We start from the raw sequence: 22,935 nt of genomic DNA, 5'->3' as shown, positions 1-22,935 counted from the left end.
AGTATGACAAAACTTCGTGTTTCTTAAAGGTCAGAAATTTGTGACCTTATGTAGGTACACCTGAAATGCTTGTGTAGGTAAAAATATGGAGCTGGAATTAATGTAAAGATAAGCATTTCCTTCGTGCTTCACTTATTTAAATAATTATACCACTCAGCTTGTTATCTCTTGATCGGTGACTTACTCTGAAATGATGATAATAAAGTAACTACTAGATACAAGATCAAAGCACTTACGGCTTGAAATAATTCCATTGTCACCTCTAAGACATTATACTACCTAAAATCTAAGTGCTTACACATTAGTAACAAAGCAAAGTCTAAAAGCTTATTTAAAAGGGAAAGTAATATCAAGATGGAATAGAAAGCCTTCAGCCTTCCAACCTCATTTACTCAGTGAGCCTCTAATTCAATTATTTTGTCCATTGGGGCCACCTGCCGCGTTGATTTAGCGAGATATATGGTAGACGAAAGTAAACTTTGATTGAATCATTGAACATTTGAATATGGTGAGAAGCAAAACGATTGTAAACTTTGGAAAAAATAGAGTGTGTATCAATAAGCAGAAGATTTTCATGGCGTATCACAATTAAGAATCGAATGCATAGAGATTAATTTCATGTGATAAAAAGAAAAACTGTTTAAAATCTCATTTCTTGTAAATTCAGTTCTTTATACAGTGTTAAATGTGTTTTTCAGTTGGATTCAATAAACCTTTGAAAGTTTTAAATTGAAAACACTTCAACTACTGTATAAAGATTCCCGTTTCATTTCAAAAATATACTCAATATTCGTCTAGGTTTTTGCTAAAATATAATCCTTCAAAGAGTTTCATTTCGAAGCATATTTCGTCGGTAATCCAACGTCGATGAATAAATTGAAGTCTTTTTTAAGTCTCTTTTTAATGGAAGTTTTCGATTCACATTAAGATTTAAAGCTCACGCTTCTTTGATATTTATGACTGAAAGAAATGAATCGAACGTCTTATTAAGTTGTTAAGTACTAGGGAAACCGCGTGGTTCCGTTCGCGTGAAATTTACTCTTTACTTAAATAAAATAAAATATAATATTTGGGGATAACATTTAAGAAACTAGCCCGTGTTTGATCCCGGGTGTTCTTTTTGCAAAATTTCTCCAAAATTGGTTTAGGTTATTTAGCCTTGAAAGCATCTCAGACGAACAGACTTTCGTATTTATAAGTGTCCTACGTATTGATTCGCAATTGAACTTAATGCTTGTATTAAAGTTTTAGACAGACGTATCATTATTTATTCGTGCAATAATTTTACTTCACTTTTATACCACTCGATATAATCTCTTCGCTTTTGTTCTCTTGACATTTTGTTATTATATTACTTTCTTACACTTTCAACATTGACATAGTATTGATAGAGTTAATGGCTCTATCCATATTGAGAGCTTGAACGATTCGAGACAATATGATTGCTTGAGAAATCTCGAGAGAATGCGCTAAAGCAAATTATACGTAATTTTTTCAAATATATTTTTTTCTTGTACTTGATTTCTTTGTAACTGTTTTATTAGCTTACTTTTTTGTTGACACATTGTTATTATTTTAGAACTGAACAGTTGTGGTTGTTATACGAAAAGGATTGTCTTAATTCTCACATGTTTGTTTGAACCATTGATAGTTATTTCTGATCTTGATGTACTCATTTGAGAATTGTATGTCTGTAAAGTCATTACGTATTATACTGAAACGCGGGAGTTTAACAAAAATACCAAGGTTTATTATCAGTTCTGTTTTTTATGAAATAACAAAAGTAATCTGAAAACAGTAACAAAATTATCTCAAGATAACAAAGTAGGTCGAATCACATTAGCTAATATGTTTAAACAATACGCACAATATGCTTGTGTTTATAAATAATTGAATGAAGTCCATGACCGCTTCAGCTATGACTCAGCTCAGTAAAGAAGCAAGATTCGCGAACGAACGGTACATTTTGTTATAAGAAAAAAACTTAGAAACGTGCATATTGTTGCTCTGTATTGAACTAGTGTGGAATTTTGACTGAAATGCAGGTTTTTGTTAGTGTTGAGTTTCGTTTTGTTACAAATTTTATAGAGTTTTAGGTACATTTTATTTTAAATTAAATGTTGCTCTAACTTTGATTTGTCATCAATAAAGTTAAGTTTACATATGTTAAATTAAGTGTATACTTCAACGTTTTCGTCTTTATGTGAATTTACGACTACAATAAATATTAGAAATATACATACAAACGTTTATGTACCTAAGTACCTAATATTTGGTCAAGGTTTTCATACAAATGCAATGATTATAGTAGCATTGCTTGTATAGAAAACATTCGTACCTCAATGTGGGATTCAATCTTAGAATCGTATACTTAAAATATTTAAGGGAACCCTTATATCTATAGAGCAAAAGTATTCCTTTTAACAGAGGGGTCTTATCTGTTGTCTGATTTGACCGAACAAGAGCGTTCAATAACCTGTGCTTCATTTAAACTGTCATTAAATTACTTTGACTTTGACACAGATCATAGTCGTTTGAAGTCCCCTGTACATGCGTTAACGCATTTAGCCCAAGAGATTTAACAAGTATTTGTTATCTTGTTATGAATTGCTTACTGTCTGTACCCTATGAGCCAGTTGCGCTCACCAGTTGGTAGACAATCTGCGGGTAAAGCAACCTTTGGCACGGTCATTCCATCAATGGGTCCCTACGTAGTGGTATTTTAATTGAGCGTGTTCGTGCTCCGGAGGGTTCGTAAAAAATCCTGATTCTGATTGTTGTAGCAGTAGTCAAAAGTATTTAGAGCGGCTTGAACAAACTTTGACACTAGGTTGACTGCTAACCATACGATACAATAAAATATTATACAGTACTTGCACGAACTTTCCTATGTCTGCTTTAACATTGTAAATTAAAGATAAGGATGGCAAAGTAGCCAACCTGCATATAGCCATAAGTACAGTAGACCTAAACAACTGTCTCATTCCGGTAGAAGACCAATGCCTAGCAGCGTTGCAGAAGACAGTTGAATTCACTTTGAAAGTCACAATCAACTTGTTCATCTCAAATATTCTGCACAGTAATGCAGAACAGCTACTCTGTACTTACCGAAATGAACGATTTCCGTTTTCACGAGACTAAGTGGATTTTTAATACATCTTTTGTACGGTCATTAAAATATGCGGTTGCTCTTATTTAGTACACTTGTACAGTTTTTATGTACATGCGACAAGAAATCTATTGAAGATTGTAGAAAATTTATTTACTTTTTAATTAATTAGAAGAATGTTATTTATAGCTATCATACTTATATTTATATTATATCGTTTTAATTTGCTGCCTTTAAACCTGAGTTTATAAATATTGTGATCGACAGATAGTTACTAAAAAAAAATTGACTGGATATGAAATTCTGCAGCCAAAATGTATGTCTATTTTCATTAACTTCTTCTCTCATCACTTCTCAGTCTCATTGTTTCAACGAAAGTTTATGCCAAAGTTATCCAGCTGCCATTAATTAAATTGTTGAGGCATCGAAAATAATGCCCTTTTTCACAATTGAACCAACTTATATATCATTATGATTTTTTCAAATAAAACAATGAAAAAGTTGATAAAGACTTACCCCCCCCTATATTTTACTTGTTTCAACGTCAATTTGAAAGGTAATAAACGAAGCAGCGGCACAAATTAAGTCTCATAAACGTTTGCTTTACGAGCTGCCTGAGTTTATTCCTAGTGATGTAGCATGCTGCATGCGAAATGGGGTTTAGACTGCAAAGTCAGAATAATGACGCCCCGGTATTAAGAGAATATTGAGGACAAACGATTACTATTAGTAGGTTTCTTTTTTTAAAACCGTTTATGTATGATACAGTTAGAAGAGAAGTGACGTCTTTGAAATGTGGATTGTCTAAAAACAGAAATGTAGATAGCCAATTGATTGGATGTTTTAAGATTACTAAATCTTAAAACATCCAATCAATTGTTCTTATTCGTTTCTTTGTCCTATTTGGGAGATCGACGAGAGCGTATCTCACTTAGTAAAAAAACGCTGTATTTTCTCTTGCCTAAATTGACGCTCATAACACAGAAAAATAGGGATCTTATTATGTATTTAGCGAAAGAAAAACAAAGAAAACGAGGTCTTTGTTTCCTCCCGTTTATTTAAGCAAAACCTCACAAAATATAACAAGAAACTAGGTCGAAATACGCTTCAAATTTCCTTTCGCATTGCCCTTAATTTGCAAATCGTCGATTTGCGTTGAGTTTATTCGATTTAGTTCTCGATTTGCTCATCACTAGTTTGATATTAGCAGATCGGAGGCAATCGTCGAGTGGAGCAAACTCAATCTGGTCGTATTATCGGTTTTTGCTATGAGTTTGTACTTGTTTATCTGAGATGTGAAGGTTTAGATAAGAGATTGTTCTTATTGGCTTAGTAATCTTACGATGATGTTGGTTTTTGTTGAAATCTGTGTAGTTAATAAATTTCAGTTCAGAAAATAATATTGCTGATACTGATAATCATCTATATCCCACTGATGGCCAGAACTCCAGTTATTTTTCTACTTCTTAAAATATAAATACTTAAGTTATATAAAGTTCTTGTGTTCGGCGTCGATTCGATTTCGAATACACACGTCACTAAATTGAAATCGGTATGTACCAGTAGTCGCTATCGCAGGTAATCTAATTGGGTTGTACAGGTCAGTGTGGAACTAGTGAAACCTGGATTACTCTATGGATCAATACACACTTGCTTTGAGGTATCACATAGTTCAAGCTGAACTATTTCACGTGTTGTATCTGTTTGAGGCAGTGTCATTTTTTATTTAGCTTATATCGACCCGTTACTATACTAAAATACCTCATATGCCTTCTGAACCTCCTTATCACCTAACATTAGCGACAGTTCGTCTGTTTTGAGACAAGCAAAAAAAATAAATTTGCGAAAAAAGTACATTTAAGGCAGCGAAATTTTACACCTTACACCTTTAGAATAGTATACAAATCTACTCTGTAGTAGGCGTTAATCGATATTATCTAATAGATAAATGTACAAATAATAAAAGTATTAAAGAAATTCAGTTTAAAAGGAAAGTGTTCTCACAGAAACGACGTAGCGAGTGAAACCAGTGTATCAGTCGGGCAGAACAATCACAATTTCATCTCCGATGAATAATCTATCTTATAATTACTTATTGTAATCGCACACGTTGTGTATTAAAAGGGAAAGCGGCGCTAACTTGATCGATATTGTAGATCTTGCGTATCATGGTGAAAGAACTGATTTTTGAAGAAGTTTTGTGTATCTTTTCGCTTTTTAAAGCAGTAGGTTTTGCCCGCGATTTCGTTGACATAAAAAAATCCCAGGTATATAAAGTTCTAGGTGTTAATGCATGTTATAAACTGTCTGTGTTCCAAATGTTTACGAAATCGATACAATAGTTCTTTTATGAAAAAGAATAAGCAAAAACCATGCTCATACGTCCATCCCTACGAACTTTCACATTTGTAACAATAAGTAGTAGAGTACGGGCCTTTTATGATTAAAATTCATGCAAAGACAAAAAGTATGCTGTAATAAATCAGGTATGCCAATTATTTTTTAAATCATATAAGCCGTTTTGACTAAAAAAAGTACAAACATCCATTTATACATTTTGCATCCATGGCAATCCAATTTTTCGTGCTTATTGCTTGCCATTTTTCTACCTACCTAAAAATTGCTACATAGTATTTTCTGATCAGGAAATTGTCAATAGTTAGCGAGTTGTTCAAATAGGGTTATTGACTGTTTGACTGTCTGTGACCTGATTCGGTGCAGCAGGATACTTTCATTTTAAAATGCGCAAGTCGAGAGGGGAGCCAATATGTTAACCCGGTTTGAATGACAGTTTGCGTCACTAAATTATTTCTGTTGCATTGTGGGCTTACGCTATCGAATTTTCAGGATAATGTGTTAAGATAAACAGTATTTTTTACTAATAAACAAATAAAAATACGTTAAAATTGAGAGAATATAAAAACTGCATTTGGTAGTCCCAAAAGGATCCACTAAAGAAAAATTGTTTTAACCCATTCTTGTCCCACTGCTGTGCAAGAGTCTCCTCCCACCACGAGGGAGGAGTTTGGCCTTAAGAACTTACCAACCTGCAAATTATGTTGTTCCCAATCATTTTGACGAAGAAACTTTTTCCAGCTTGAATAGGGGTTAAACGAAATCCGATACTCTCTATGATCGCAAGAAACTGATAAAGATAATGCGATTTCCTCATGCACGGTCCCTACCGCAGGGAAATGTTCTTACTAGGTCATTTTTATATGGAAAAATTTATTTTTGCAGCATATTTTCAAAACTATAAGAAACTAAAATTTGTTTAGTCTGGTACACATACATATCATTAAGTCTACGTAGAAACAAAACATAACCTGCCAAGTTATTATGAAGGAGAACCTTATTATTTATTCTGTATGTTATTTCTTTATTACAAATACGTTAATTAATTAAGTTAATTATAATAAAAGTAATAAAATAAAAACAAAATTACAGTAGGGGTCACTGCAGTCACTATTATTTGATAACAACTTTATTTACGGAAACAATTAAGATAAAACAAAAACTGTTGGTCTTAGAAGTATTCTATTGTTATCTACATACGCTCAGACAACGATCATCTGTCTACCGAATAAGTATGAGTCATTAGGATATACTTTATTACGGAACTCAGCGACCTTTTTACTTATACCGATTATACTTAATAAAAATTAAAGACCACAAACCTCTTCTATGATAATATAATAATATTTTAAATATGAAAGTAACTCTCTCTGTCTGTTACGCTTTCAAGTCTAAACTACTGAACCGATTTTAATGAAATTTAGTAAAGAGATAGAGCTGACTTTTAGAAAGAACATGGCTACTTTTATCGCAAAAAAGTGTTAGGAAGGAGATGAATGTTTGTATGGAAATTCTGTCTGTAACTAACGCGGACGAAGTCGCGGATATAAGCTAGTCTATTAATACTTAGTTTAAAAATATTCTACGAATATTCAGCTTACACCAATTCCTATCTTATCTCGTCATATTTCGAAATTTCGTTCTACCCTCACTTTCGGAAATAAGTTTCATATACATGTCTGGAGCGAGTGACGCAATTTCCCACGAAATGGCTGAACATAAAGATGTAACACGATACGAAGAACAATTAGCATATCATCTATAAAGACTGGGGTTTCGTTACAATTAGCTCTTATTACTTTCTCTGAAGAAGTACACTGTGGTTCTTTCATTACACAATTAGATAGATGACTGGGTTAACGAAAAAATATTATACTTGTACTTATAAAAGGTTTATCTAAAATGCTCAGGCTATGTAACTTTTAATAATGTTTAATTGTAAATTGTAATTATTTCAGACTGAAATAAGTTATTAGGTAGGTACACATTTGATACCAAAAAAATATGCAACTGTGACGTCACGACACCGTTTTTCTCAAAATTTGGTTTTGACGTTTTATAAAGAGTAGCTGATTTGACTGTAGTCAAGTACATAATTTATTTGTACGGTTGGTATTGAATTTGTTAGTAGTGGTAGGTCTTATGCTTAATGTATAGATTGTCCTTTAGCGATGGTAAAGGGTTAGGGAGAGTTGAATTACGACGCAATATCGCCCCTAGTTATATCAGTTTAATGAATTTGCAGATACTGATGAGGCGTATAACTTGCAACCACGATATTTCACGCAAATTGCTTCATAGATACTTAGTTTAATAATTTGATTGAGGTTTATATTTAAGGTTACATTATTAAGTTTCTATGAAGATAATTCGAAAAACAAACAAATTAAATAACCACATTATAATGAATTAAGGTGACAATACTTTTCTGTGTCTCGATTTTACAACCTAATTACATTGCAGTGTGTGTTTGCGACGTGATTTCTAACTACGTTTAAAATAAAACACATTTCTCTGAAGCTACATTGACTTTATATAAACACAACACACTAGAGAGAGATTAAGGCATCTAGACTACTAATTCCCGTCAAATTGCTCCATTTCAATCTATCAAATCGTCTGTAAATGATGTCCATTCACAACCTACGTCCACGGTATTGCGTAATCAACGGCTAATTACTACGGCTATACACTGATATACATCCTTGTGGTATACCGTGTTCTTATTGCCCCAGGTGCTAGCTTATTAAATGCAGCTCGCATATTGCCTTAACACTTTACGACCTCACCGGGAAATGTTATATCGTTTAAAGCTACAAGATTAAACTATAAACTTTCTTTTATGAAGTTTTTTAGTGCATAGTTCCTTTTAACATGCACTAAATTGCTGAATTTTCGTTTACCTGGATGCAATATTCTGCTTTGACGAGCCACTGCGTCGAATTGCGGTATCAGAATTACACGTTTCGCTGATCACACTGCATCGATATTTTGCTTCTGAAAAGCGACTAGGTCCCCGTGGTTTGAGTTTCAATGAGCTTGTAAATTGTCAATCGCTATGCGGTCGATATAAAGTACTATACTTGTGATTTCGAGAACCTTTTGGCTAAAATATTCATTAAAAAAAAACGGTCAAATTGAGAACCTCTTTGAATTCTGATAAAAAAGCATTTTCCTTTACTGAAATAACTTAAAGTTGCACACTGTTAGCCTTTATTGTACAGTGCACTTTTAGTACCACATTCCTTGCACAATATTAGAGTCTAAAAAGCAGGATTAAGGCCACAAGAAATGTTTTGGTAAAAGCTCTAATACTAGTGCAAAATTCACTAGAGTATAAAAGAAACATCTGGGTCTCTGGAAAACTAACTAGATTGCTCCTGGCGGAACATGTGCTTCTAATTCTACTTAACTCTAAGGTTCGTATTCATAAGTTGACCTTTTCTGCAAGACAATAATTCGTAGGCAGACCAATTCCAGTTCGTTCTGCTACAAATTTTACAATGTGCCAATCTGAAAGGTACCATTACATAACCTGGATGAGTGAAAGCCTTTTGGCATGTACAAGGGAATTTAATCAGCTGTTTGAGTTTAATTAAAATTTGTATCGAGCCTTTGTTCGATAGCTGTTTGTTGTGTAATTTTGTGATAGGTGGGCGTTCACAAAGAGATGGGATCTGTAATTGATTTTATTGAGAGGAACTGGTGAAAGAGAGAGGCTTAATCTGTAATACTTTGGGAAAGGGCTAATCGAAGTATTAATACAGTTTTAGTTGAAGTGAAAGGGTGGATTGTTTGTTTCAATATACAGCATTTTGTGTCATGTACCTTTTTCTATGAAATGGATGTTATTCTTGAAAGTCATTCGATGCAATTGAGTCACTATGGATATGTCTCATCTGATTCACAGGCTGTCTTAGCCGCTAGCTTCAGTCGGTGGCGACTGCAGGTTTTATAGTTTTATTGAGTGTCTACGCACGATGTCGCCAGTCAGTTTTCTAGGCGATTCACGTACCGCTTGACTCATCGAGACTCTGAGGCGACTGTCTATTATGCGTAATGATTATTTATTCTCTATAAGCGAATTATCGTAGTCATTTCATCCCCCAAGGTTTGGAGGGAGACCCTTGCCCAGCAATGGGATAGTAATGCGTAAAAAAAGTAATCTCAAAGTTAAAAACAAGAGCAAAGAAAAAAGAAAAATATGTTTCATATTTCAACGTACGTAAATCAATTTGCCTCGCCACGTAAACGTTCGTATTGCTACATCCACGCATGGAAAGGATTAGGTTTTCAATTTCCTACATGAATATTCACAACAATATTTCACCAAGGGCTTATATTAACATTTTAATTTGCAACATTCCTTCACTGAGAGATTGAAGCCGAGGTTTCCAGACGTAATTAATTTTTAAAAGAATAATTAGCATATTATTCACTTTCTTCGACAGATATATTTCACTCTGTATTCGTTCTACGCTCTAAATATTTTATGAACTGTGAATATGTGAACGGTTTTTACTTAGCTCATTGCAATTTGGATCGTAGTAAATGGTGAAATGTTGAATTTTCTCCCGTATGAACTGAAATATTTTTGATTCTGTTTTGCTCATGTAAATATGCTGTTAATGCATGTTTGCGGTCCGCGTTTGCTCTATGGTCCATTTGCTCTCATAATATATCATGCAATGAACCTTAAAACCACATTATGAACAACCACATTATACAGCCATGCGTTTGAATTAATCAGGGTTTCAAAAAGCTGTTTCTAGATTTTCCTAGAATTTATTCTGCCATCTGTCTTATCAGTGGTTTTCTCAAAACCTACTTTCCTCGCAGTAGGTAGTGGGGACAAAATTGCGCTGTCGTAGCTCTAATCTAGTTTATGGCACTAGAGATTACAGGAGGCTTCTGGAGGACGAAACACCCCCTTCCACCCTTCCCCCTCCTTCATGTAAATACTAATTAATCAGTCTCATTAGTCCGAAGTTAATGTATTTGGGGAATGGGACGGTACACTTAGTATATATTATGTAGGTGGTTATCATTTGTTCACGTCAAAAGGTAGTCTTTACTTTATAAGGGTTGAAAGTAGTGACGTCATTGTTTTGACGTTTTGTAATGTCACATTGGTATTGTCTTTGTGTAAAAACACGCCATAATCTAGAATAATTTAAAAATGTTGCTTTTTCCAAATGCATAAATCTAAAACGATAAACAAACATATTGCGTTAAGAGAGTGCTTTCATGTTTGCACCCAAGAGCCAAGATTCCAACATTTCAGTTGCGGTTTTCATCCAAGATTTCAGTTTGCTAATAAAAAGAGCGAGCATTTACCTTATAAATGTCATCTAGACATTTATTTTTGTCCATCAGTTTGATCGACGTCAATGTCACCATAATATAAAAAGAAAATATCAACCATACCTTTTGAAGAGGATTTCTTAACAAAATATCCACCCATAGCCAATCACTGCCTTTTCAAATAAAATTTCTATACAACGATTTCAAATAACGCAGTATAGAAATCCATACAACCAGTTATCGTATTAAACCATTAGTTTTGTAAAAAAGCCTAGGGTTTACACAGAAATTGGTGTTCGTATAATGGGTAAACAGAACCGCGGTATATGCACAAAGTGCTACCGGCCGCAAGGGGTGGCCATCATGTAGGTTTTTGCTGAACTACAAATAACTTTGAAGCAGAATAACTTCATACTTTTTGTACTGCTTTTTGCAGTCGTATTTTGAAATTGGCTTCATTAGTTGAAGCTTTTTTGTGTGTGGGGAAAAGTAGAAAAGAGATACTGTGTGGTTTTTTATTTTGGCGACATGTGAACATTTTCCCCGTCATTTTTTTAGTGCTGGAATGAAATAGAGACTTGCAGACTGAAAAATAGGACGTGTCTGAATTTGGGCTTATAAATAGCTTGTGGATTTTTGATCATAGTTCTCGAAATTATTTGAAATTGTTAACCTTTTTTCTAAGCTTATTGTTGTTCAAAATAATGAAGTCTTGAAAGAGAATAGACTTAATTCGTCAAGTCGAAATAACAAAGTTTCAAATTACATTTTCTATGAGATACCAAGAATTGTTTGTCATCCAAAGACAATTAAATGAAAATGAACCCCTTCTTTTACAAGGGCACTTTACAAATTCCCCGAAAATGTTAATATAGCTGAAATCATTTGAATTCTCCAACAAAATAAATCTGAGATAAGCACTTCAATTTAAATACAGATAAACGTCTACAAATTGCAGTGCGTTTTGGCGAATGTTTACTCGCAGACAATTCGGCGTCTCCGTATTGATTCTCGTGACCTTGGCTTATGTAACTCTTCATTCGAAGGTCTACCATCCCGCTCCTGGCCTGTTAAGTCTGCCAGTGGTTTTAGTGGGAATGTGTGTCAGATTCAGCAAGGTCATAGGGAGGGAAGAAGCGAATAACACTTATATAATAATATACGAACATTGACAGGTGATCTGATATTTCGGAATATTTCGATTGAAAATAGGATAGTAACTGAGAATGCTATATTTACGATGTTGAATAAATAAATTAAACTTAAAAAGACTCGTATTAACGTTAACTTCGTTAAATACGTAAATCGTTGTGTAATTTGTTTTGTGTATTTATTTATCTTTTGTTTGTTCACCAGGTACTTTTTTAAAGAAAGCTGCAGATCCGTTTAATAGTAAGTACTTATCTTTAAGATACACTAATACTTTTAATTTACATAATGATAAGATAGTTGATATAATGTGTTAATTTGGATACAAGTAATATATTAAATTGTAAAAAGTATACTAATGAAATAAAATGAAGCACTATACAAAATTAAAAAGATAGCGATCATAGTTTTATCATCCCATTGTTATTTATCCCTTTAGTTCACTCCCCATGATTCATGGTAACCCTGCATCGAACGCGTTTGTGTGCGTGTGTGTGTAAATGCATACGCGTAACTTGCACAAACTGTTCATGTAGTAGTGCGGGGCGTGGGTAGGGGTGCCCACCCTCCCTAACGCGATTGGAAAACTTTAGGGCGGTGCAATCGCTCGAAAAACGAGTATTTTTTTTACTCGTCTTCGTTTTTTACTTGAATTTGATTGTGGATGGAAGCGGCAGTCGAAGATTAAGAAAACTGTAGGGATGGTGTAGAGTAGTTCGTTTTATAGATATAGCATAAATTGGGTGGCTTTTTCTAACCCTGAAATAACATCAAAATTATTACAACTTGTATTCGAATTATTCCAAGTGTTTTGGTATAAAATATTTTTGTTGAATCAGACAAATTTTGTACTATGTGTTTGACATATCTGAAAACGCAAACGCAAACAAGTTGTAGGATCACGTAGCAGGACAATAAGCCGGAATCGTTTAGCAGACATTGAATCGATACGTCTTTAACGCATGTAACACATGTGACAGCACTCGCGTTTATTATCTTTATAGACCATAGTGGTGTAATCCACTTGTCATTATTTTTCTACATCTATCGACTCGATAATGCTAATCGAGTGGCGCCTGGCTGCGTGCGCCACACTACACTCGGCCACCATTCGATTTAGTTCAGTACGCGAAGAGCGACCGACGCGGACGTACGTCGCGACGCTCGCAACGTGCCGGCTTTATTATAAAAGCACTTTTCAAAAACATTCACGCGTCCTTCGGAACCGTCCTCAGTTTTCTACTGTAATTATTCAGTGTCAGTGTTTTTATGTTTATCAACACACCTTGGAAGGACTTTCCACACAAAATATGCCGGGAATCCCGCCGGCTTTCATACAATATTTTTACCCCTTTTTCCTATTATTACGTTCGCTATTTGTGCCCTATCGGTTTATTATTGGATTTGAATGTTAAAAATCGCGTGTTCGCTAACTAGGTCTCGTGTGTTTATTGATTAGTTTACGTGTTGTAACGTTTTCACATTTGTGATTTTTCGCTGTCTATTTTAAATTTAATCGCATTATTTTTCATAGTTGACGTTAATATTTCCTGAACATGGAACTCGTTTAGAAATGTGTTGTAACAGATGCGACTGAAGAGTGGTTTTTAATTGGTGTAGAAAACTTCAGTTTGATACAATTAAAATTCCAGACGACGCTTCGTTATTCACTTTGTATTACTCACTTTCTACCTGTGATTGATTGTCATTATCATTTATGTCTTGGTAATCAACAGGTCGGTTATCTATGTGACCCAATATTGAAATATGACCGTATCTATAGCGTTCATAATGAACGTATAAAGTAAGTTTATCGTCGCCATTTTATCACCAAGTTATTACTGCACTAGTGGTCGCTCGTTCAATGCATCGTCTAGAGCACCTTTTGAAAATCTATACTGAACTCTATGTTTATCAACCAAAAGTTGAAAATTGAACGTTAATTTACCAAATTGCGGTTAGTATTATTTATGGCCATACGTTTTAATGTTCTGAAAGAATGTTCACGCTTCGACTTGATGTCATTTTTGATATAGAAAATGGACGTAAAAGCTTGTACAGTCATTAGAAAGTTTTAAGGATTAATGTTTAGAGTTGGTACAAGTGGTCCGTTATTTGTCCATTATCTTGACTGGTGGGACGAATTGCTGAAGTTCATTGAATGCGATAACGTGACGTCTGTTGGGACGGCGAGAAATGAATTGCCGACTGTTGACCTATTTAACAAGAGACTCTTTTAGATATGATTGCAGATCTAACAGATGTGCACAGAGCACGAATTAATACCCCGGACTGCTCCACAGCAGCTATTTCTTTTTTGGAATGAGCGCTAATTTACTGCTCTTTGACACTACATGGCCTTTTCATCTGATTAATCTACTAATGCGTTCTCTAGTTGCCAGTTTTTCCCGAGGGATAAACGCTTTAATGGTTTTATCTCGCTAATCTCTCTGAAATACCTAAAGAACTAACTTTGATCAAAGAGCAAGAAAGCTCGAGTTCAAACACAAAGTTCAATAACTTTCCTAATTAACTGAATCAGCGTAATTTTAACATAAATATTTGCATGTAAATAGAAAGGCGAAGTTATCATACAATGAAGATTATTTATTCAAGGAGTGTCATCGAACCGGCACTCGATTTGAATTCATAATATCAAAGCGATCCTTTTTCTGCCACCTTTTCAAAGGCTCTTTTGCGTTCCTTGAGATTTCCCACAGGGATTACGTTGAGAAGTTGAGCGCACTTGATAGAGCTGTCAGGGAACTCTACCTAGGACTTGAGATACTAGGATTCAAGACTTTTATTGGAGAGAGAGGATACGTAAAGCCTTGGATTTTCTTTGCATATTTTTAAAGACTATCTTAAGTTTTTTAAGGACTGAAGTTGTGAAAATTCAAACATAGTTGAACAAAAGTATTTCTTAGGTCTTGGATCGTGACGGTAGTTGAAAGGTCTTCATTAAAACTTCTTTTATCTTGTCTGAGCCAGGATCGCCGGCGGCTACGTTATATTATTTCTTGTTCAGATGTTATTGTTATGTTCTGTATCTTGTAACTTAATTAAGTAGAACATGATACTTGCCTTAGGGACTAACATCACTAACAGGAGATAATGTAGGGTCCATAACAAACTTGAGAATAAGCGCGATGTATTCATAGTTTTCGAATTTAATTGCAGTATTTAATAGATTTAAAGTGTTAAAAATCGTAACATTTTATTTTATTTGTATTTTCGTCAATTACAGTCCCCATTTTAGCTGGTATACTAGTACTCTGAAGCCGATTATCCCGCTCAGTAATAGAACGACTTTCACAAATATGCGGCTCTAAATCACGAATATAATAAGGTAATAATTTCAAGTAACGTCAATTATTTCACAGATGTAGTATGACAAAAAGTAAATTCTAATAAGTTAATTATCGCAATCCTAGCGGTGAAAACATCGCATATTTCCTCATATAATTGATTTATTAACGTGCTATAACGGTTAGATGAGAGCTGTTACTTGCGTTACCGGAATCGCTTGCAGAACGCATCGCAATGCAATGATTGTTTTCGGTAACGCCTCAAAGATAATTACAATCTCGTTGTTAACAAACAATTTATAAATTGCCGTTTATTGTTGTAATTACTGCATTCAATGCAAAGATTTCTGTCGACTTTTTATTATTTTTCATTCGCGTAGTAAAATTGGGAGTAAAATATGACAAATATAGTATCTAACTTTACTTCTTTCGATTCTTGAAATAGTGATATAGTTAAATTCGAAGTAAAATATGACAATATCTAACTTAACTTCATTCGAGTATTAAAGTTTAAAGTAGTTGTTATTAGGGTTGAATTAATTCGAAAATAAGCAAATATCTAATGAAATGAGAAGAAACAAATATGAATACGCTTTAAAAACATGTCGTAGTCTAAAATACATACCTTTTCTTAAACTTAACAAGATAAAAACCACGAAAAAAGTAACAATCTTGAACAGTATTTACATAACAAATTTTCCTCAACATCACCTTACATTGTGGCAAGTCCTTCACGTGGATCGATACTCAAGCAGGACAAGCTGTTTCATATTGGCCATCTAAAAGTCGTTTGGCTCCGTACTCTGGTGTCCTTTGTGCCAAAACATGGACTTATGACAGCAAGAATTCTGATTTAAGAAGTAGGACAAAGTGGGTTTTGAAGAGCTGCTTTAGTAGCAACTGCTGGGTGGATCGATGTCTCAAGTCAAGCTACGACTATGGTAGTGTAGTATAGTAGTGATCAGTAGACCATAATAATATACATGCCATCAAAAACATTCTGTAAAAACCTCAAGTCTCGCCGTAAAAAGTTGTAAGATCTATATAATACCAAGTCGATTAATCTATTTAGTCTCTACTTAAAGGACCTTCTGTCTTAAGTTATTACGTATGTTATTATCATGCCAATTTAAAAAAAATACCTCTAAAACCAATAGACCGACCCGGCCATCGCATGATTTGATCATTATTAGTATGTATCACACTACACAGCATGGCGAGAAGTTAATGCTCCTGAAATGTTAATGGCGAATTTGTATTTTCTTGCGATGACCAAGTCGATCTATTTGTTTGAGTCAGTGAATCAGTGAGTGACAAAATTCAAAATTTTAACAAGTTGTCAATCTTAAACTACTGGTTCAAATTGACTGAAATTTGAAATATACCGTGTTTATACAATGACTGATTAGTTGCTGAAAATCCAGGCTTCTTGTTTTATCCACAACGAAATTACAGGGGTGTCAAAAATAGCCCGAATTGCTTCGAGAAAAGGATGTTACGGCCGTGCCGCTTTTTTTTTGCTCGACTTGCGGGGGCACTTCCGTGCCCCCAGATATAACATACAGAGGTCCGTGTTTCGGAAGGCACGTTAAATTGTGAGTCCCGGCAGATCTTTGACAGTCGTAACGAGTAGTCGGAAGCTTGAAAATCTGACAACCGATTCCAACATAGTTGGAGGAAAGGCTAGGCTTATGTATGATGAGATCTCTTTCCATTTGATGATCTTTTTCTAAAAGTCTGATAGAGACCGGAGGAACATTATAGCGACTAAATACTGTCACTCATAAGCATTGCTTACCCCCGGTTTCTGAGGTACATTTAGCAGCAGTTTATCTATTAAATAGCGTTAAAACTCATATAAAAAAAAAACTTGAAATCGAATAGATATACATATAGAATCGATAAACTACCGCTAAATGTACTCAGAAACCGAGTAAGTTACAGTAAGTTACGAGTAAGTTACAGTATCGAACATGTTTCACCTTGTTGAATATTGCAGTAGCGATAGAAAATGACTGCCTATTATGTGATAATTGCTTGCAACGACTGTATATTGCAATGACTGGACATTTTGATGTCACTATGATAAATAACAACATGCATACTGAATTCTACATTCGTTTCGAGACAATGTAATACAATAAGAAAATGAATCATCAATCAATACAATTATATAAAACTGTTCCATTACTGAATGGCTGATGGACAACGCACAGCCAAAACTACTGGGCGTAGAAAGTTGAAATTTGGTATGAAGATTTCTTAGAACATGTAGAGGAGCACTAAGAAGGGATTTTCCAATGTTCAGTAATTAAGTAGATAAACTTTTGATAAAAAGTATACAAGTAATTTAATTAATCAATAGGTAACCGATATACAATTAATTGGAGACAATACATTATCTGAACAATTCGTTGCCTTTGTTCTATTCCTATCTGGTAAAAGTAATCAACAATTAAAAGCTATTGGACTAAAACACTTCCTCAACCCTTTAGGTTGTTGACAAATACAAACTAAATGCTTTCAAGTAAATTAGCTTTTCGTCGTGCTCATTATTTTTTCTACAAAGCAACACTTTCTTGAGTTACATTTATTAAATATTCAAATAGTAGTTGCGCATTGCGGCCTTTTAATGAACTTTCTGAAACGTGCTTCTTTAATTTGTCTTCAGAATTTTCTTTTAAAATTTCGACTCCCGTGATATGAACTGTAATTAGTTCAGTCTTGTCAATGTCGCCATTTTCTTTAATTGATCGCTTTAAGACCTAGACAGACGTAAAGATATCAATGTCCTTGGCAACATCACAAATATTTTTATCATTATCGAAGCTGTAGACAGCGTTGATAGCTACGAAAACAAACAAAGGAAGCGATCCGAAGGGATCAACGACACAAACCCGACTCGCCGGGTTGCGTAGGAGTCTTCTATTTTCATCGTTCAGTTTGTATATCCATCTCGTTCTAACCTCTTACAAACGTCTTCTTCATATCTTGTGCAACAATTGGCAACATATTTATTTTTCCCACTTCTTCTGTGCCAAAAACACACGTGGATGACCCGAGCTAGATAGATAATATAATTTTGTGAGTGTGTTTCGTGCGTGAAGAGCGATTTGAAAAGTTAATCCGTTATAAATAAGCCGTATGTTTTAGTTACGCTCTGTAAATGTATACTGCAACTGCGTTTCGTAATTTGAACATTTTTATTCTACGAATTGCTGAAGAGTTTGTTTAGTAATGTCTGTGTTGGTCAAACAAGGGCTATTAAAGTAACTTTTATTTTGAGGTTAATAAATCCGGCAAGTATCGATAACGACTACTTTCGCGTCAATTTCAAGCAAAGTATCGGCAAAGATGTTAAATTATTTTTTATCAATGTGTATTCAAATAAAAATTGCATTAGCGTGTCAGATGTTGAAGAAATAAATATATATATTCCGTGTAGGTTTACATCATTTATATAGCGAAAGCCATTCTTATTCATAATAACATTACGTATTCCTTCCATGTCTCTATGAATATGAAAGAAATATGAAATATGTCAGGCCCAGACGCCGAGAGTCACTGCAAGGATTCTTTTAAAATTTTACTTGAAACAATGCCTTCCCTTTGCATATTTTCCGCTGCGAATTTTTACTCTCTAAAACTTTAATTCTTTTTCATATTTAAATGTAATGAATACTGAATAATAGCTGCCTCATATGTTATTCTTAAAACGCTTTCATTGCGGTTTTGACACGCAAATTGAACGATTTTACCATAATTATTATCGTCCATGTTTTATTTCACTTTTCATACAATGTTGCATTTCATTTTTTACACTATGGTTTTTAATATGACTCATTGATTCAACGTGAAATCGTCCATTTTCATTTTCTTTGTATTTTCTAATTAAAATCGAAAAGTCTGCAACGTTAATATTTGTGTCGTTGTGCCGATATCGGTCATCGTATCTCTATGCCGCGATAGGCCATCGATAGCGTAGTTGTAGATATTTATAAACAGTAAGGCCTCTCGGATACACACGTTTTTTACGCGGTGAAAATCTACATCTATTTGCTGTGTTTGCCGTAGTATTGCATGGATAACTTAAGCACCTTCTTAATTGTACGGAGCGGAAAAAACGTGCATGTAGATGAAGAGGTTTCACATGATTTCTACAAATTAATCAAAATCAAATTATTTATTCATATAGGTTGAATATTGACACTTATGATAGTCGTTAATGCTTCTTAACTTGATGGTATGATACAAATTTAGACATCAATATCTAAATATCACACGTCTCCTTTTAGCATTACTACACATTAGCAATTGTCAATAATATTGACAATTTCAATTAAGCTTCAGAACCTAACCTTACACCAACGTCCTTCCAAGGTCATATAAACATATCGTGACGAAACCAATTGTATTTCAGTGTTCAGTATTACGTAAAACTTTGCTTAGTATTTTTCTATACGTTTTATTCGACGTGTGTGATATGATTGCGTTGTGCTAGTGCTGTGTTATGAGTTCCAACTGTTAGTACATTAATCGTTGTATAATGTCGAAGACGCTCAACGCCTACAGAATGTAAGTATACATTGCGTGCCTTTTTGTTTTGTCGTATGGTTAGTGGTCAACCTAGTGTCAAAGTTGTTCAAGCGGTTCGAAAGGCCTTTGACATGGCTCAACAACTGTTATCTTAGTAGACAACAACAGGGATCGACTTTTTATGTGCCCGAAGCAGCTCAAATACCACCCATCTATGAAATAACCGCGCGAAAGGTTGCTTAACCCACAGATCGTTTACCGTGCGTGCCTAATTGTGCAGTTGTCTTAAAAGTCTATTTGTCTACCCTGAGTCGATTAACATTTGCGTGTATTTTTTTTTAAATATGTTACGATTTTTGTCATCGAGATGATTAAAAACTTAATTTCTCATTTTTTTATGCTTCTTGATTAGATCAAACTTAGCGAAAGTCTGTGATTTATAGCCTGATCGTTTAATAAAACGAAATTATTGTGTTCGAGGTAAACTTAATAGCAGATATTATTTTCATAAAGTATACTTAAAATTATACATTATGTCTGGTTAAGTAAGTCCAAAATTACCTTCGTAAAAACCGCTTATTACCCATAAATGCTATTATATAGACGAAACTTTGTACAAACATTACTTATCGATTGTAACTTTACGAGTCTACCAACTTCTTTGGTTCTCCTTTGAGATTTGTAGCAATTTTACAAGGTATTAAATAAATTACAATCTCTTTTTACATCCAGATTTTTAAAATAGTACTTGAGAGTATTGACTGTCTATCGGATGAAGCTAGTAAACTATCATTAGTTAGAGATAGTCTAACCATAGTTCCGTCGTAAGACATTTGCAGTGAATTGTACAGAACAAAAATATTCTTTGCAATCAACCTTTAGTAGTCCCTTACCGACGATTATGTTAACGCAACCGGTAATACGTTACAGAAAATAGGCAGACGTTTTAACTACAGTTCTAAAGAAAAATATAACAACTACTGGCTTACTGTTAAAAGCCAAATAAGCTATTATAAAAAATGATTGGAAGTGACAAAACTGTGTGTATACCAAATCAAGTGTAAGGTAAGGATAAAAAAATAAGACAGGGATGTTTTTTAAACCCACTGTCCCACTGCTGGGCAAGGGTCTCCTCCCAAACGAGGGAGAGGTTAGGCCTTGATTCTACACAGTAAGGATACACAAATAAATAATTGAACAAAAATCAATCCTCAACTTGAAGAAATAGGACAAAACAGTGTAGAATATCGCAATCTTCGGATGATGTTCTTCATTCTAGGTCGCGTGCAAAAGCTAAGTCATTATAATTTTCTCTCGTTCTATATAGTTTTTCTTCAACAGCTTTCTTTAATGGTATATAATATTGTAAAATCCTCGGTTTTCTATCGCTGCGGTGTTGTTAGAACTCGTAGGACTGGTTCTGTGTCGATGGAGTAAAAATGTGTCATTTTGTTTTTTGTCAGACGACAGATGATGCGTGTTGTGTTGTGGTTTATTACTTGATTTTGTGTTCAGTTTTGATATTTTTACGCATTTGTTCACAGTGATTGTTTGGATTAAAAATTAAGGTAAGATAGTAAGGCTATTCTTCTTTTTTTGCCAAATAAAAATCGGTTTTATGTAATTTACTACGATCTATTCAATCTTCTTTTGCTACTTCAATATTGATACTGGTTGTTATGACGTCAGAATGTTTAATTAAATTGTTACTCTAAGGTCATAGTTCTTTAGCTTCCTTAGTAACATTCATGACATTAAAAATCATACGTGTATCTTTTGTTTTCACATTCACCGTATTTTTTATGAAGTAAACAAAACCCTGCAAGGCCAATTCCTAATAATCTCCTCATCTTGAATCACTCTCAGACTACTTAATCAAGATCAGTCCCATCAAATAGCCTCGCTCAATAAACAAACTGTCACAGACTGAAACGACACAGTACTAATTAATTACTGTGAAAGCAACATGAATCTACCCTTAAATAACTATCAACTGATTTATAGACATGTTATGACTTGTTTCATGGTTTTGCTGTTGTTATTAACTACGGATTGGATGCATTTCGAATGTGAAATAACAACAAATTTGATTTATATTGGCGATTTCTTACTAGATAGTTCCTTGCCTGCCAAGGTATGTGATTGTAAAGCTAACATTTAAAATTGAATTGTTTTTTCAAATAATAAGTCGCTGAAAAAATCAACGCTGTAAAACCAATTTTTATTAGAAAAAGGATCAGATTTCATTTCGTAGTTTACTGATTATTTTATACATTGACATTCACTAACACACAAAATTCTTGCTGTCTATTTATAATAGTAATACAGGCGTGAAGATTACCTATCTAAGCACACGTTTAAATTAACGACTCGATAAATTCTCTTTACCTAACACGTTCATTACGCTGAAGTAAAAAATATTTCAATGATTAAAATCAAGATTATCTACTTATAACTAAAGCAATCTAGTATATAAATCAATATGCTTTCTAAGATCTATAATTACAATTCTATCCATCCACTCGTTACTTAAAAGCCTCTCAAGAATCGGATTCTTTACAATATAATGAAAGTACTTCAGTGAACAGCCACTTCAAACTGCGAGTGTTTCAGAACCAATTACATTTTGAAGCCGATTAATTGTCCGAAATTTTATGAGAGAATTTTCTAAGAGTATTAAATATTTTAGCGAATACGTTAAGCTTTTAGACGTGACCAAATTTTGACGGTCCATTTCCTCATTTCTATTTCATTATGATTTTTATTCGATCGAAGAATTTCCTTGTAGCGCTGCCGTCTTGAACAGTGAAAGAAAATTGTATTTCTTTTCGTATGTTGTTATTTACACTGAAACTGCCGAATTCAAATGTGCCTGGTTTAGTGACAGCTGGTATCTTTTGCTATCTAAATTTTATTTTAATATTCATACTGTTTGAATATAGTTTGCATCCAATTTTTAAAACTACCCACAATTTAGAATATTGACTTCTTCTCATTTTCTACTATACACAAAAAGAGATAGCATTAAGTACATAATTATCTTTTAAAATACGAAGAGAGCATCTCATTTATCACCTGGATAACGGTATTTGTAATAAACATAAAGTATGATTACCCTCATCAACATTCTTAGCTCAACGGACTGTTGACAAGTATAATCGTGACAAGTGCAAA

General features: G+C 34.0%; 1 protein-coding gene across 10 annotated transcripts in view; it reads left to right on the top strand.

Moving 5' to 3' along the window:
• Window positions 1–22,935, top strand: part of Klc (kinesin light chain) — a 91,462-nt gene that overhangs the window by 11,278 nt on the left and 57,249 nt on the right. For 5 of the 10 annotated variants that reach the window (XM_076121165.1, XM_076121162.1, XM_076121164.1 and 2 more), the window contains exons 1-2: window positions 13,027–13,174; window positions 19,646–19,800. The exons of 1 other annotated variant lie outside the window; for it this stretch is intronic. In XM_076121165.1, the coding sequence (XP_075977280.1) occupies window positions 19,772–19,800 (29 nt within the window). In that variant the 5' untranslated portion in view covers window positions 13,027–13,174; window positions 19,646–19,771. Of the gene's footprint in view, window positions 1–12,124; window positions 12,161–13,017; window positions 13,175–19,645; window positions 19,801–22,935 lie in introns of those variants that run through there. 4 more of the 10 variants (XM_076121161.1, XM_076121155.1, XM_076121157.1 and 1 more) reach the window with 3 other exon arrangements.

Source organism: Anticarsia gemmatalis, chromosome 12, assembly GCF_050436995.1.
Source record: "Anticarsia gemmatalis isolate Benzon Research Colony breed Stoneville strain chromosome 12, ilAntGemm2 primary, whole genome shotgun sequence".
NCBI classification, from domain to species: Eukaryota; Metazoa; Arthropoda; class Insecta; order Lepidoptera; family Erebidae; genus Anticarsia; species Anticarsia gemmatalis.
Note: the sequence above shows the minus strand (reverse complement) of the source record. Positions and strands in the feature narration are given on the sequence as shown.